The 15,604-nt window shown below is 39.0% G+C and overlaps 1 protein-coding gene across 1 annotated transcript; it reads right to left on the bottom strand.

The window, feature by feature from the left end:
- Nucleotides 1-1,711: 1,711 nt before the first annotated feature.
- ndufaf7 (NADH:ubiquinone oxidoreductase complex assembly factor 7) lies at nt 1,712-15,594 on the bottom strand. Its single transcript, XM_044377328.1, has 10 exons — nt 15,168-15,594; nt 14,364-14,524; nt 13,714-13,794; nt 13,057-13,167; nt 12,340-12,553; nt 10,804-10,862; nt 10,088-10,201; nt 6,852-6,995; nt 4,979-5,152; nt 1,712-2,313 (listed from the first exon to the last, which is right to left on the bottom strand). The coding sequence occupies exons 1-10, from the start codon at nt 15,247-15,249 to the stop codon at nt 2,092-2,094; spliced, it is 1,362 nt and encodes a 453-aa protein (XP_044233263.1). The 5' UTR covers nt 15,250-15,594; the 3' UTR covers nt 1,712-2,091.
- Between the last annotated feature and the right edge of the window lie 10 nt (nt 15,595-15,604).

Raw genomic sequence — 15,604 nt, 5'->3', positions numbered from 1 at the left:
TAAACAACAACAACGTTTCAAATACAGCAGTAAACACATATTACATGCTAACAGAGCATTTTGACAAGACTCGACCTCATAAAACACTTTTGCAGAGAAACAAATTCAAGTTATTTTCAGATTGATTCTTTCTGAAACTTTGGGTGAAGACGAGCTGAGAATCGAGCTGCTATATTGTCTTTCTTTGTCTTTCTGTTGAAACCTGCCTGAGAAAAAAAAAAACGACTGAACTGTAGAGCGTCGTTGATCCTGATCTGTCTCCAGCCTGAGAATTTATTTCACGTTTTATATTTTTGCTAGAAATGTTGTTTCATGTGGATGATTTTGATGAGGAAATATTAAAGATGAATGGCTCATTTTGGGAAACCAATCATTGTACGTTTCATAATTATTCAGCTGATGTTCTTGTGAAAATCAGAAAAATAACAAATAATTATTATTCCTGCAGATATTTTCTGTAATTAATACAAATGATGTAAGACATGTGCTTAGGGGAGGAAAATAATTCGAAAAAAATTCATCCTAAACATCATATTTAGATACCAGAAAGTTCGACTTCGAAGGACAGACTAACTGATCACTGATAGAATTTAGGATCAGTAAATTATTACCAGTTTAAAACTGTGTGACATTCATTTAATGTCGGATGGCAGATACAGGAAGATGTGAAAGGCCAGAAATAAAAAAATCACCTCCAACATGTTCAACATCTTCAGGGTCACGGAGGTGAGGCAGGAGGCAACATGGCTGACAGGAAATGCAAACAATCCAGAGGACATTTTTATTGTTTACACCCATGTATTAAGAAAAATATGACATTTTCTAGACAGATTACATGTGTCCAAGGGTCATGAAGTGCAAAAACAACTGAAACATTTAGTTCAGGTGAGACAATAACTGCCATTATGAACATAAATAAAAATCAGATTTTTTTTTAAAGTCAACATTTATTTAAATATGAAGATTTCCTTTAAATCCTTAAATATTTTTTGGTTTCGCTCTTAGCTTCATGTTAAATATAGAAACTTAATGTAACACTGAAAATGAAGAGATCATAAGAGATCATTGATTCATAAAAGTAACCCAGAAAGTTTTGGAAATTTTGCTTCAATTGTGTTGATTTAAAGGCATAAAACAGTGTGACTTTGGTGGCAACTTCCAGGTGAGAAACCATTTAAATATCTTCAGTTGGAGGGTTTTAATATAAACTTCTAATTTCTTCCAAACGTACGTCTGATTCATCAAATGAGAAGAAAAAAAAACCAGCCACACACAGAGATCCTCCTGAATCAGGGGAAAGCTGATAACGATCCGCAGCAGGATGTTTGGAAACGATCATTTAATTACCAATTCTGAACACGATCGCCTCGCTCAGCCGCTCTTCAGGAGGACGGCTGCTTGTTTTGGCAGCGGTGACCCCTCCCGCCCCACCCCACATGTGTAACTGAATCTTTTAATTGCTACCGGCGGAGCGGCGGGCTCGTTGTGAATGGCTCCTGCACAACTCTGAGCTCAGCTAACTGCTTCAAGATGTGGCTGCGGGCAGCCGGCCGAGCGTCGGCGTAGCGGAGAGGAAAGAGATCCTCCTGCCTCCAGATGACCTCTGACCTCGCCAGATATCAGGTGTCAGCACGCTCTGAGTTTTAAGGATCAACGTGTTTACATTTTCACCTTGTTAGGCAACTTTGTATGTCACCAATTAAACAATAAATGTCAAAAAATATTTTTATTTTCTTGGATTTTTACATTAAAACGTCTAAAGAGAAACTTTACATTTAGTTCACTTCATGCTGAACATATAATCTGGTACAATACAGCAAATTTCTTCTTTTTCTCTAAATTACAGACACTGTGTCATCCTCCTGCATGAATACTAGGTGTTTTTTTTATATCAGCTGTAAAAACACCATCGTCCCATGAACATGATCCTCCGAGTCAAAGTATCTGCAAATGACGGAGCTTCAAGACTCTCTCAGATGACCTGTAATGTCTCTCTAAGCTCCCAAACCTCTACAGGAAGGATCAGATCATCTCCAGACTTTTCTGATCTGTTGCTGACCTGTTAACGGTCTCTGGACAGTTAAAAACGCCTCAGGAGAAGCTGAGCTCGGCGAATCCGGCCACAGGCAGCGGCGCCGGGCTCTTCTTCTCCAGCTTCAGCCCCTCTGATGTCTTGGGTTTGGCGAGGCGGCTCGGGTGCAGCAGGCTGAAGAAGTGGAAGCGCTCGCCCATCTTGGCCGGGTTCGTCAGCATGTCGTAGCTGCTGATCAGCTGCTTCCTGGTGGACGGGTCGCTGCAGTTCCTCAGCAGAACCTGCAGAGAACCAAAGGATCTACTTCAAACGTCTGGAACATGTTTCAGAGAACGTTAAAGCTCCACTAATCTATATTTTTATGTTTACAATGGATCAAATGACTCCATGTAATGTGAAAGGTGTCACTTATAGTTATAAACCCACATTACTATCACCAGCTCTACAGAGCTTTTTAGGGTTTTTCAGCTCATTGTTTTGTTTTAATGGCACATTTCACTGTTTGCTTCACTCTCAGCAATGTTTTTGTCTGCAGCAGGCAGCTGTTTTTAGAGAAAAAGCTCTAAAAACCTGCCGTAAACTACCTGCTCAGCACCAAACAGCAGACAGATACAGTTAGCAACAGGCTGGAGAAGAAAGCGGAACATTTAACAGCTGAAGAGCCAGATATTTTTCTCAAGAGTTGGTGGAGATTCATCAGTTGGACGGAAACACGACTTGTCAGAATCTGTGTTTTCAGCTTGTTGAGGAGTTCATCTGCCTCCAAGTGGACAAAAAAAAAAAAAAAAAAAGATAAAGGAAAATTCACTGTATTCGTGGCATATTTAGATTAAATGTGGCCTTTGTGACTCTGGGCAGTCAGCCATAATGGTCACAAATGGCCCGATATACATTGTTATGCGTATAACAAGTTCTCGTTTCCCTGAATGTAATGGAGCAGGCGAATGAAAGTGAGCATGACCTACATGGGAAATACACCAGCTTGAAATATACCAGAATTTTCCTTTAAAACCACGTCTCCATTACTATAAAATGTCTCGCTCAGTACGTCTCTTGGTCACAATTCTTTAAAGATTTCTTCCAGAAATACAAAAAAATACTCTGTTAGAACAATAATGTGTGTCTGATATGATTTTTTTCTACAAAAAATTACCAATTTAAAATCCTTAAAGTGACATCTATTCCTTCTCTCTCATTAGAAATCCAGCATCTATGAATATGTAAATATTTTTCATTTCTTAAGTCCATTCTCAGTGTTTGTGCACTGGAGGTGTCAAGTTTCCACATCACACTACTGTAAGTTGAATATTGGACCATGATTGGCTCCGAAGTAGTTGTGATGTCACAAGTCATGATCATCCAAATTAAAATTGGATTTTTGATGAGCTCAGAGAAACTTTCCTCCTCCTGCAGATGAATGTGAAAACAAACTCTGCACATACATCAAGCGAAGCTCAAACATCCAACTGAAGGAACAAAGAGAAAAACACATTTTTGAGCGGAGCAAGAAATTACTATTTCCAAAAATATCGTTACTGGAATTTTTTTTTTAAACCTCTAAAATACTGATAGTGGCCTCAAATCCAGTCATCCAATATTGTCTTGGAACATTTGATTGAATTAGATTATATTTATTTTTTCTCACTGCTGCTACATTATGAACCATCTAGACCTCTCAGGTCATCTGGGAGCAGGTCTGCTTTCTGTCTCCAGAGTCAAAACTAAACATGGAGAGGCAGTTTTTATGCTCCACATATCTGGAACAAACTCCAAGAAAACTGCAGGTCTGCTGCAACACTCAGTTACTTTAAATCACAGCTGAGGACGCTTCTGTTTTCTGCACTGTAACTTTTATTCTCTTGTTTTATCTGTCTTATTCCCTTTTTTAGCTTCTTTTTATTTCCAAATTTTAACACTTTTTAATTGTTTTTATATGTCTTTTTACTTGTGTTGCTTTTATATTCTGTTTTGATGCCTTTTATGCTCTATGCAAAGCACTTTGAATTGCCTTGTTGTTGAAATGTGCCATACAAATAAACTTGCCTTGCCTTGCTGTATGGCCATGTGAAGAAATTAGGGCTGTAGTCTGCTGGTCGACTGGTCGATTAGTTGGTCGATATGCTCTCGTCCGACTAAATTCTGATTGGTCGAATAATCTCTGTGTTATTTTCATAAAGAGAAAAGTGCAACATCAATAGCTTTCCAGGATTAAACCATTATTTCCTGCGGCGGGAGAGACAGACTAACAAATTACCTGTGAAAACAACGGGGGTGTATTCAAAACACCCCCGTTGTTTTCACAACTTTGAACTCGCCCAACCTAACGGAGACTGCTGGGTCTAACTGTTCTCAACGTTTACTGAACGTACTGAACGTTTACTGAATCTGTGTTTCTCCACAATGACACAACGAAAACCCCCGCCAGGCCAAAAAATATATATATTTTATATTTAATATCCGAATGAATGGATATAGCATTTGGGAGTCTCTGTGCAGCGCTGTTCCGGTACGTGAGTCAACGTCTGTGTCGTTGCCTGGGAAACCACTGGTCGCGTGGCTCCGTTAAGGAGTATGTTTGCGTAGCGAGCGGGGAAAGAGCGAGAACATGAGAAGTGACGGTGGATGCGAGCGGAGCAGAGGAAAAGGTTAGTAGTAAGTTGTCAGTCTGGCAGTAAATGTACAGTACAGACTACAGTGTGTCGGTTAATAAATGCTAAAAAAGTCACGTCTGTTGTTTCCTCAAATGCTGAAAAAGTAAAGGGGGTTAGCTCCAAAGTTAGCAACAATGGGCTAGCATAACCTGAAGACACCAAACAGAGAAATGTGGGGAGAAATAACTAATAAAAGATTAATAACTGTGATAATAGCTGACAATAAAAAGACGCTCATCACTGTCGTTGCTGTTATTAATCCTCCTGCTATCCGTGAGAGGAGGATCAGGCTCACCTGTAGCCGGGTGTCGATGCCCATGTTCTTCAGGAACGTCCTTTGACTGACAGGTCCCAGACAGGCCACGCCCCCTCCAGCCACCCTCCGCAGGTAGCTGAAGTCAACGTCAGCGGTGAGGTCGGCCGAGCCGGGTGACGCCAGGACGTCATGGAGCTGGTGACCTTTAAAACCCTGATTTCAAAAGAAATATAAAAAAAAATGCAGTTGAGCTTCGGTTTGTTCTCTCATGGTTTCAACAGTTTCCCCATCAATCTGCTGTCGGCTTCAGTTCTCTGATCCACGAAACCCTCAAACAGAAAGAAAATATGTGATTAAAGTGCCATCACATCACTGAAAACAGCTTTATGGGCATCACATGTTCACATGATTATATTTAACATCAAGAAATTGGAAATACTGAAGTGGAAACCTCCTTAAAATGTATTTTCACCCGTCTCGGGGAATTCAAAACAGTCTACTTCCAACAAAACTTATTTTAAATGATGCTGTTAAAGTTGAGAAAATAAATATGTTAACAGTATCAGAGAAGCAGCGGAGGAAGAGGAGCAGCGGGCCGTTGGACAGCGGTTTCCCTTCAGTCTGCTGCTTCCTACATCTGTTTCCTTAAACTATAACTGAAGAGAGGAACGAACAAAATGTCCCAACTGTCCTAAATGTATTCATATTGTTCATGTTTTACTATATGTAGTAATTTATTATATTTAATATTACATTCATTATGAAATATTATGACATTAAGGCTGCACCATATTGGAAAAAACTGACGCTGTGCAATATAAAAACAGGAAATTTCACCAGATGCATGCAATGTGTTATTTATGTACAGATATACAATTAACAATCTTAATTTTCATTTGAGTACTTTAAAAGTTTATCCTCTTCTAACAAAACAACTACTTCTACCACACTTGGTTCAGCCCTCCGCAGACTCCTCATCTTTTGGTTTCACGTCGGAAAAAACGACACGTTTCTTAATAAGCTTTACAAATGTGTCGCAGCTGTGTTATTTACATGTGATCCAACATTTCTAACGATGTTCAAATGCTTAATCTGCGTGGTAGAAGATAAACAGGCCTCCCAGCGCAGGTGAGGATGGTAAAACTTTCAAAATCAAGCAAAAACCAGATTTATCTATATGTCGGCAAGATCTAAGCTCAGATGGATCTGGATGCTGCAGGTTTTTAAGTGTTTCTTACGTTAGGGCACAGACCAGCCCCATGACAGTAGTTTTTTAAGTTTTAACCAGCATTGAGAAGAGGTGCCGCTGATAACGGAATACACGCACCTTAAAAATCCGCCTCACGTGACTGAACACAGGCAACGTTATCTGTGACAGTAGCGGCGTCGCCTGCGTGTTTACAGGCAGGTGATACACAGACTCTGCATGCACAGCGATCGGTTCGCCATGTGCTCTGGTGAACGGGTTCATTTGATCAGTTTATCAAACACCAAAACCTGAAAATGAGCTGCTTTGGTTGTTTTGGATAAATTGATGAAGTGCAACCTGACAGACCACAATGGGGACTGATCGAACTCTGTGTATCCAAGAATCCTTAAAATCAGACTAAATTATGTGATATCGGACTTGTCTTGTAGATCAGTCGTGGGTAATGAGAACCTTGTGAGTTTTCTTTTTGTATCAAGCAGCAAAAAAAGTTGTAAAATGAAATTATTGTGTGGAAGACCTTTAAACACATAGTGACCAAAGTGTATAGGTTGAAAAGTAACTGGACAGATGGTCATTGTTATTCGTCTGAAAATGAGGAAAAGATCTGTATTAACCTATTTAAAAAACAAACAAACAAAAAAAAAAACATAAAACATATTTAAAACTCACACACTTAATGAATATTTAAAGTGTCCGTCATACTCTGAACGTGTCCGTCTTGGTTCCATCGTGGCCGTAGTCGGCGATCAGCGCCGCTCCTCCGTCCTCTGTGATCCGCCGGGCCAGCTGCTGGACGATGACGCCTCCTTCTGCACACACCTCCACATGATGCCGCCTTTCATCTGCCTGACACACACCAACACACACACACACACACCCGCACACTTAATCAATAATAAATCACTTCACTCTCAAGTCATCTCTGCTGGAGACGTCGACCTGCTGTGGAGGTTCAACACACTTATTCAGGTGTCCGATCTTTTAAGGTGATTTAGATTTCATATTTGAAAACAAAAATTATTGATGTGTCAATTAGATTAAATGTCATCTAAAAACATCATCTGCATGTAATTTTTTTTCTGCATCTGACCAAACAAATCTTGGGCTTTGGTAACTCATTTATTATCATAGAGAACAAAAGAAACCAAAAAATATTCACTTTTTTAAATCTGGAACCAGATCATCTTTATATTTTTATTCTTTAAAAATGACTCAAAACGGTCACAGATTACTAGATTATCAAGATCATGAGTGATGAAATGTCACTGTAGTGGAGAGCTGAGTAAAGGTCATCTCTGGTGTTATTGGACTGTTTTGATTCGTTGGTGGAGCTGTTTGGATCCTCATTAAGTCAGCGGCTATGTTATCGTTGTATTTTTCCAAATTACGGCAGATATGATGCAGCAGCTGACTGATAGTGAGCAGGTCTCAGTGAAAGCAAAAGTGTTATATGTAAAAATGGTTTCTGTAACTCAAGAGTCAGGACTTCAACCTGCTTTGAACACTTTGTTTACAACGTTACCTCTACTTCCTCCTCGTGATGACATCTGATCGTTTGTCTGTTAGCCTTTCTTGCTAAGATTGTTCATATCGTCCACTTGCGTATTTGCGCTTGAACATGTGCAGATGTATTTGAAAAGTTTCCATTTCAAGTAACAAGAACAAGAAAAACAAGTCAAATCTTGCTGCTACTATTTGTTTACGTGGCCTCTGGAGCCGGACCAATCAGAACAGAGTGGGCTCATCAGGAGGCGGGTCTTAAAGAGACAGGAGCTAAAACGGCCTGTTTCAGACAGAGGCTGAACTGAGGGGCTGCATAAAGGACCTGTAGAAGATAAATAAGGAGTTTTTAACTAGAAATCATGTAAAGATATTCCAGTAGAGCCCCAGAATATAAATATAAATCTAGAAATGTGTATGATACGTCCTCTTTAAGTCAGGACTGACCGCCCCTAACTTGGCCACTGAAAAGCTCCTTTAATTTTAGGATGTTTTGTGCATTCGGCTCCTGGTCGTTAAAGCACCCTGCTGCTGTGTTTCTTCTTCTCTGATGATTTGTATTATTTGAAAAAGAAGGAGCCTCTTTGATTCTGAGAGACTGAGACTAAAACAAACTGCAGCAGCTGCTGGAAATATGTCGACCTGCTGCATGTTTGACTCAGAAACAAACAACAAACACCTAAACAGAACCAGAAATGTAAAGTTCAAAATCACCAACAGCTGCTGAACAGTTTCTGGATTAAGTTTTCACTCCTTTACATTTACCACATCACATCCTCGAACCTTTGTTTGAATCTGACAAACACAGACGACCTCAATGAGAAATTAATCCTTCCTTTCTTAAAACCCTACTGTATTTTCTACTGTTTTGTGGTTTCAGTCTGGTTTGAAGCAGACACTGAGCTCCAGCCCTCGAACTGGATTTAAAAGCAGGTTCTTCATCCAAACAGACTGATGATGATGATGATGTCAGGCCTCTGGCAGGATGCTCAAAGTGTCTGAACTGAGCCAGAGAGGCCAAATCAAACAGGCTGCGAACATATAGATGGTATAGATGTGGGCAATAAAAACCAGATGGAGGCTATAAAACAAACTTCTAAGAGTTCATTTCCACAAAGAATAAAGATCTCCTCAAGTACATTCTGTACTTTAAAGTACAAATAATAAACTCTCATAGTTAGATTAAAGCCTTAAAAAGTCCCAACATTTTTATTTGCTGTTTTGTAGAAAGGAGTGAACCTTCCTTTCTTGTTTTCAAGAACATTCAGTTGTATTTCAATGAAATTATTTCCATCTACACTGTTGACGCAGATTTAAGACAGTGCAAATATGAATATATGAGTATAATATGAATAGAAAAAATAGTATGAATAGAATTTTTTTTGTCATCATTCACATTTTTATTTTTTAGAAAAGGTCAATTTCAAAACATGAGGAGAAAATATGGAAATAAAGCTTAATATTAAAGGATAAAGCTGGTGATTTTCTATATTTTTCTTCTTGTCAACAAATGTCATGTTTGGATCAAAACCAACAATGAACTGATCTACTAACAAATATTGTGTGTATCAAAGCCTGATATATCTCCAAAGACTAATAACAGCATCATGTTTTCAGTCTCAGGAGAGTAGTTCTGTGTCAGGCAGACGCCACTGAGCATGTGTGGGGAACACGGTTCTTCGCTAGCTTGTTGTGCTACGTATCACAACCTCTTGACTTTGTAAACAACTTTAGTATAATGTCAAGAGGTTGTGATATGTAGCACATGAACTTAGTGAAGCTATATTTGTTTTTTGTCTCTTTACTGATACATTTATTATTTCAGTCATTGTTTTATTTGTTTGGGGGGGTTTTTTGGATTAGTTTTTTGGGTTTTTTTAATCTCAGCAACATAATCCTTAAATTTATTATATTTTGGGGTTTCTTTATGTGTACTAATAAATAAACTAAACTCTGTCTGGATGTTTTCCCTCTGCTAGTTCACCGTACAAAAACTGTTTCCTTCATGATGTGACTTGTGCAGGAAAACTTTAATTAAAGTGAGGAATAATATCGTTAGCTGAAATATTTCTACAAGTATTAATAGAAAGTTTCCTTGTTGCTCAGCTACACTTTCATCATGTTGGGTGTAATAAACATCACAGCCTGCGGGGGTGCCAGTAGAGTGCCTTCTTGTGCATGTTGGCTTAAAAATTGAGGTTGAAAAGTTCATCCCTGACCTTTGAAACAATGTAAGAGGTCCATTAAGTGCTGAGGAACATCATGCAACACCATTACAACGTCCATAAGATAATGGACCTTGCTGTGAGATTGTTTTGTCAGTTGTTGTCTCGTTCAGGAGATAAATCATTGGTCTCTTGCTCTCTGGTGTTTCAGCCTGACAAACAACTTAGAAGATGAATTCAGTGTCACATGACTGCGGCTGCTCTGCTACTGACCTGTACCAGCGTGGAGGAGGCCAGAGTTGAAGACGGCGCCACCACAAACCTCAGCTGGTCCGGCTTCTCTGGGTCGATGTCCACCATCACCTCCCTCCAGCCTTTCTCTGTCCTCTACCCCAAACAAACAAACAAACAAACAAACACCCTAAATAAACAGCTTTGTATGAGGGCGCTGCAGGTTTCAACAACACTAAAGTCTCCATAACACCAGAGAAAAAATGCCTGAAAATATTGTTGTCAGAACATTTATCAGTTTGAAGGGTTTCCTTCATAGTAACTCATATACAAACAAGTTAAAAACAGGAGGAACCATGATAAACATTTTAATAACTGCCTGTTTATCTCAAGAGTTTAAATCTCAACTTAATTTTATGTGCAACAAAGCAGAACAAGCTTTAAAAATATCACTTGTATGATGATAAGATGAAAAGACACCAACGAGATCTCCTCAAATCCTCCAGCTCAGAAACTCAAACTGAATCTACAAATGCAGCCTTTCATCACTCAGACTGTTTGGTTGATTTGTCATCTTCATATTTCTCTACTTGCTGTTAGAACAGCAAAGATTTTATGTCACTTTGGTGCCATCTAGTGGCAGCATCAATAACTGTAGTAGAGAGCCACGACAACCCGAGGAAAACAACACACAGACTGCAAGAAAGAAAACAATGTAATTAAATAAAAACTCTACAGATTGTGGTTTTGAAAGTTACCTGGAATTTGTGGATCGGCAGAGCGTCGAAGAACTCATGAGCCAGAAAGATGCTGAATCCTGTAAGAAGAGAAACTGGCTTTAAGATAATCACTTAAAAGAAGAGAAGACATCTCTTACTTTCAATTATTAACATGAGAGACATAAAATAAGTAAGTCTGGTGATATTTCATATTTTTCTTGTAATGAATATATCTACCTACAAGTAGGATACACGGTTCTGCTGCCAGAAATACTCACTAGAGCACCAAATGTAGATTAATCCGCTGCTGAAAATAGTCCTCTAATAATGCACTATTATCCTCCTGTTTGAGTAGCGTTTGTTAAAAACTACAGTGCCCAGCTGTTTAGGGAAATCTTTTAGCCATTTTTAAAAATGAATTTCTATAATTGTCAGTCGCTTTTAAAGATTTTTCCAGAGATTCCACTAATATTGAATTAAGAGCTTCTCAGCTTCTCCCGTGAACTTAAATTTCTTCTACATTCAACAAGTGAGGAACACTGCGGTTTCCTTGAACATTACAGGATGAATTGTCAACACGTTTCAGTAAAATCCAAACGCTCTTCAGTCGACTTCCGCGGCTTCACATCTCTTAATCAGAGATAATATCTCGTTAACAAACACAGTCCGATCATCCTGAGTCACGACAGTCCTGTAACCCGCTGCAGGTCCTCAGACTGTAAATATTCACGTCACGGTTTACAGACTGTCGTGACTCAAGACAGCTGATATAACAGATATCACCTACGTTAGCTTAAAATAAGCTTTTCATGCACGTTGTAATAACTGGATTTCCACAAAGTCGACATTTTGTAAAATGCAAAGATCATTTAAGCGTTTAATTAGTGTTTAATTATTTTATCAAGCCCTGTTTACATCTTCAGAAGGAAGCGGTGGGTTTGGGGCTGAGAGCATCAGACAGTCAGAAAACGTACTGTTTGATTAGGCAGCGATGTTTTCAGATGTTTTCGTCAGTGTTAGCTGCAGATCTAGTAGCACATGTAGCATTTACAGTTGTTGCATTAATAGTTAACTAATAATAATCTGGGTTTCATATGTTTTTCCACCCTGATAAGAACAACATCGCCACTAGAGCTGCAACGATTAATCAATGAATTGATTAGTTGCCAACTATTAAATTAATCTATTTTAACAATCGATTTGAATCATTTTTTAAGAAAAAAATCCAAATTCTCTGATTTCAGCTTCTGACGTGTGAATATTTTCTTCAGTCTTTTCTATGAGTCACCTCAGGCTTTGGGAACCATTTTCTGACATTTTATGCAATAACAACTAATCAATAATCAACAGATTGATAGATTAAATTGTTAGTTACAGCCCTAATCACCACAAAGTACAGATTTCCCTGCAGCTTTTTAACCCAAACCAATCACCTGCAGCTGTGTAATAATAATATAGTGTTAATAATAAACTTTATTCATATAGCACATTTCATACACAACATGCAGCTTAAAGTGCTGAACAGATTTTTAAAAAGTAAAGTTTGAAGCACAGATATAAGACGCAGGACAGTACCTGCAGGGACGTCGTCTAAGCGGCGGTACCAGGACACCGGCAGCCCGGTGGAGGTTTCCCCGCGGCGGTAAACCGGCTCGTCCTCGCTGTCTGCCTCCTGGTTGCGGGTCCCGGTCAGATTCTGGGCCTGGATGCGACTCAGCGCCGGACTCACCTCGACCAGGTGGAGCGACATGGAGGCCCCGCTCAGCACCGACTGCAGCTGACTGAACACCTGCAGAGAAAAAAACACAACACACATGACTCTGACTGAGGAGGAGACACTAAGTACATCACTACTGTATTACACAGATGTTTCAAGATATTTCTCCTTGAGGATAATAAAGTGAATCAACTCAAACACACCAGGATTAGAATATTGTTTATGTTTGAACACGTGGTGCCTTTAGTGAGCAGCAGCAACAGTAAGATCACAGCAGGATTTTATGTAAACATACAGTATGATGTGATATACAATAAATACACCAAACTGAACAAATATGTGTAAAATTAATCTTCTCGTTCAATTTTTATTTGACTTGTTTTATTCATTTAGATTTGTAACTTTACTTTGAAAAGTTGTTAAAACAGAACCAGTAAATAGCTCCTCCTGCTGGAGAAATATTAGAGCTACATGACTAAATATCCCATATAACTTTATAATAATTCCTTTACTGTAACTTTAAATGTTTCTCTTTTTATGTGAAGTTCTGCTGCTCTAACAATAGAAGTTCATACTCGGAGGACGTCAGCGGCCAGCGATCCTTTTCCAGGTCCGAGCTCGACCAGCTGCAGCTGTTTGGGGCCACCTGCTCCCATCCACTCACTGATGATCCAGATACCGAGCAGCTGCAGGAAAAACAAACCACACCAACAAACGACAAACAGCAGGAGGAGATGTCAGAGATGCTGCCTCAAGTTTTCTTATAACTGAGTAGAAATGTGCCTGCTACATAAAATTATTTTCTGGCACTCATCTGAACTTTTTGGTGATTTTCAGGATGTAATTGGCTAATACATATATAATTAGAGCTCAAATACGGACGTGATTAACCAATTAATCAATCTGCAAAAATGAAACTAATTAAGATTTGAATTTGAATAAACTGTGATACAAAAATGTGACTTTTTCAAAAGTGTAAATATATTTTATATAATGTTTTCAACAGTAAAGACCAAGTTTTAAAGTGTAACTTTTCCAGCATTTCCTTGTTCAGGTTATTTATATTGAAGGTGAAACAGCTGATATTTAAACACCTTTAGCACTATGTGAGTGTAACGTTATAAAAAGATGTGTTGAACTAGATGTAAATGCGGTGGCTTGAGTGGGTACATCCTGTAAAATAAAACACTTTAACAGGCTCCAGCCGTGCATCTGAAGGTGACCAGACTCACCTCTCCGAAGATCTGACTGATTTCTGGTGATGTGATGAAATCTCCGTCAGGCCCCAGCATGTTGTTCTTCACATAATAACCCTGCGAGAGAAAACAAATCAGTCTGAGTGACGGATAATGAACGACAATGAAAGCTGTGACCAGAAGCAGCAGAAACAACAGTTCATCCTAAAATCAAAAGTATCATTCATATAAATGAAGAACTCGGGCAAAAAAGGGATTTTACTAATGAAAGACTGTGATAAATTAGTGACTTTTACGAGCTCTGTTAAGACAAATGTTTGAACTTTGAATCTGAACGCTTGAAGAATGGTTGCTATGGCGTTTCTAGGGAGTTGCTATGGCAGATCTGGGGGTCTTTAAGGCGACTTTTACGGTGAGTCTTGATGGTTGCTAAGGTGTAGTCAGCGGTTGTTATGGTGATTCCGGGTTGATGCTGAGGTGCACTATGTGTTTATAGTAGTTATACAATATAGTATAGTAGTATACAGTAGTATACAATATAATTAATTCTGAATTATTCAACAATTTGTCCAGATTCCAAGAACTAAATTCAGGATTTTAAACTTCAAGACTCCAGTTTTGAGACTGGTGGTGTAGCAGCAGGCGGTCTGACAGCGACAGATTCGGGGCGAGCGGTCGTCACGTACCGTCACAGGGTTGGTGAGCACCTCCCTCATGTACTCCGCCACCGGAATCGGACCTGTGGCTTTAATTTTAGAGGTCAGGTGTCGCAGCATGGAGGGTCGAGGCTTTTCCTCGTCTGGTGAAGAGCTGCACAAGAGTCTGGCCTGAGCTGCTCGCCATCGCACTGTCAACACAAGCATGAAAGAAAGATTTTAAAATCGAAGAACATAAAGACACATTTCACACAAAAACACAAGGTAACGTGTGATGTGTTCCTCCAGTTAGTGACTTGCTGGGGTTGTATGTTGTATCTGAATTTCACTTTATGTGTTCGACTTCAGCTCTGAATTAGATATTTTACTAAGCTTAACTTCTGAATTTGAATGTTGGAGTTGGATTACATCGGTGAAATTGCATTTTTGGATTGAATTCCAATTGAAACTGAACTGAAGCTGCAACAATTAGTCAAATTAACCTGCAACTATTTTGATAAATGAATAATTGTTCTCTGCAACTGTCTCTCCTGAACAAAAACTTTAATTAAAAGTGGCTTTTTAAGGTTGTGTGGTGTCTTTAGTCAAATTAATTTTAATGACATTTTCTGAAATGGTGAAAATAGTGAAAACTGCCTGTTATAACTTCTTAAACAACGTCAGATGCCTTTTTTTGTCTAATCAACAATCAAAAAACCCAAAGATAATTAAGTTTTCTATCATGCGCTGTATGACACACAAAAGCTTCAAATCGTCACATTTAAAAAAATCTGCAACCAGCAAATATTTGGCATTTTATGCTTAATGCGTGTTGTGTTTGTTCATTAATCTCACCTGCTGCTGAAGGTCTGATTGAAGGATGATTGAAGACTCTGCTGACCAACTGTTGTGTTTTACCAAGAAGTAAAGCCCTCATCCTGCTGCCTATGAAACGGAGCTACCTGTTATAACACTCAGTTACGTCTCATTATTTGTCGATTTCAATTTATTTTAACCTCATGGACCAACTTTCTCCCCCAGCAGGAATAACGGCTAACTGGCTAATTAGCTAAAAGCGCGTCAACAGCCAAAAGACAAACAGCTTGAAATAATGTTTCAGCTTCGGGTACAAAATATTAAAATATACATGAGTTCATTTATGTTTGTCTGCCTTCTACAGTGGCTAAAAACTGCAGAGTCCTTGTGGGAAAGCGGGACGCTAAAGCTAACGGATGCTAGTGAGGAACGACAAGTTAGCAGCAAAGAATGATATAACATCCGGCTAATACAAA

The sequence above is a fragment of the Thunnus albacares genome, chromosome 16, assembly GCF_914725855.1.
Source record: "Thunnus albacares chromosome 16, fThuAlb1.1, whole genome shotgun sequence".
NCBI classification, from domain to species: domain Eukaryota; kingdom Metazoa; phylum Chordata; class Actinopteri; order Scombriformes; family Scombridae; genus Thunnus; species Thunnus albacares.
The sequence above is the reverse complement of the archived record's forward strand: the minus strand, read 5'-3'. Positions and strand labels throughout refer to the sequence as shown.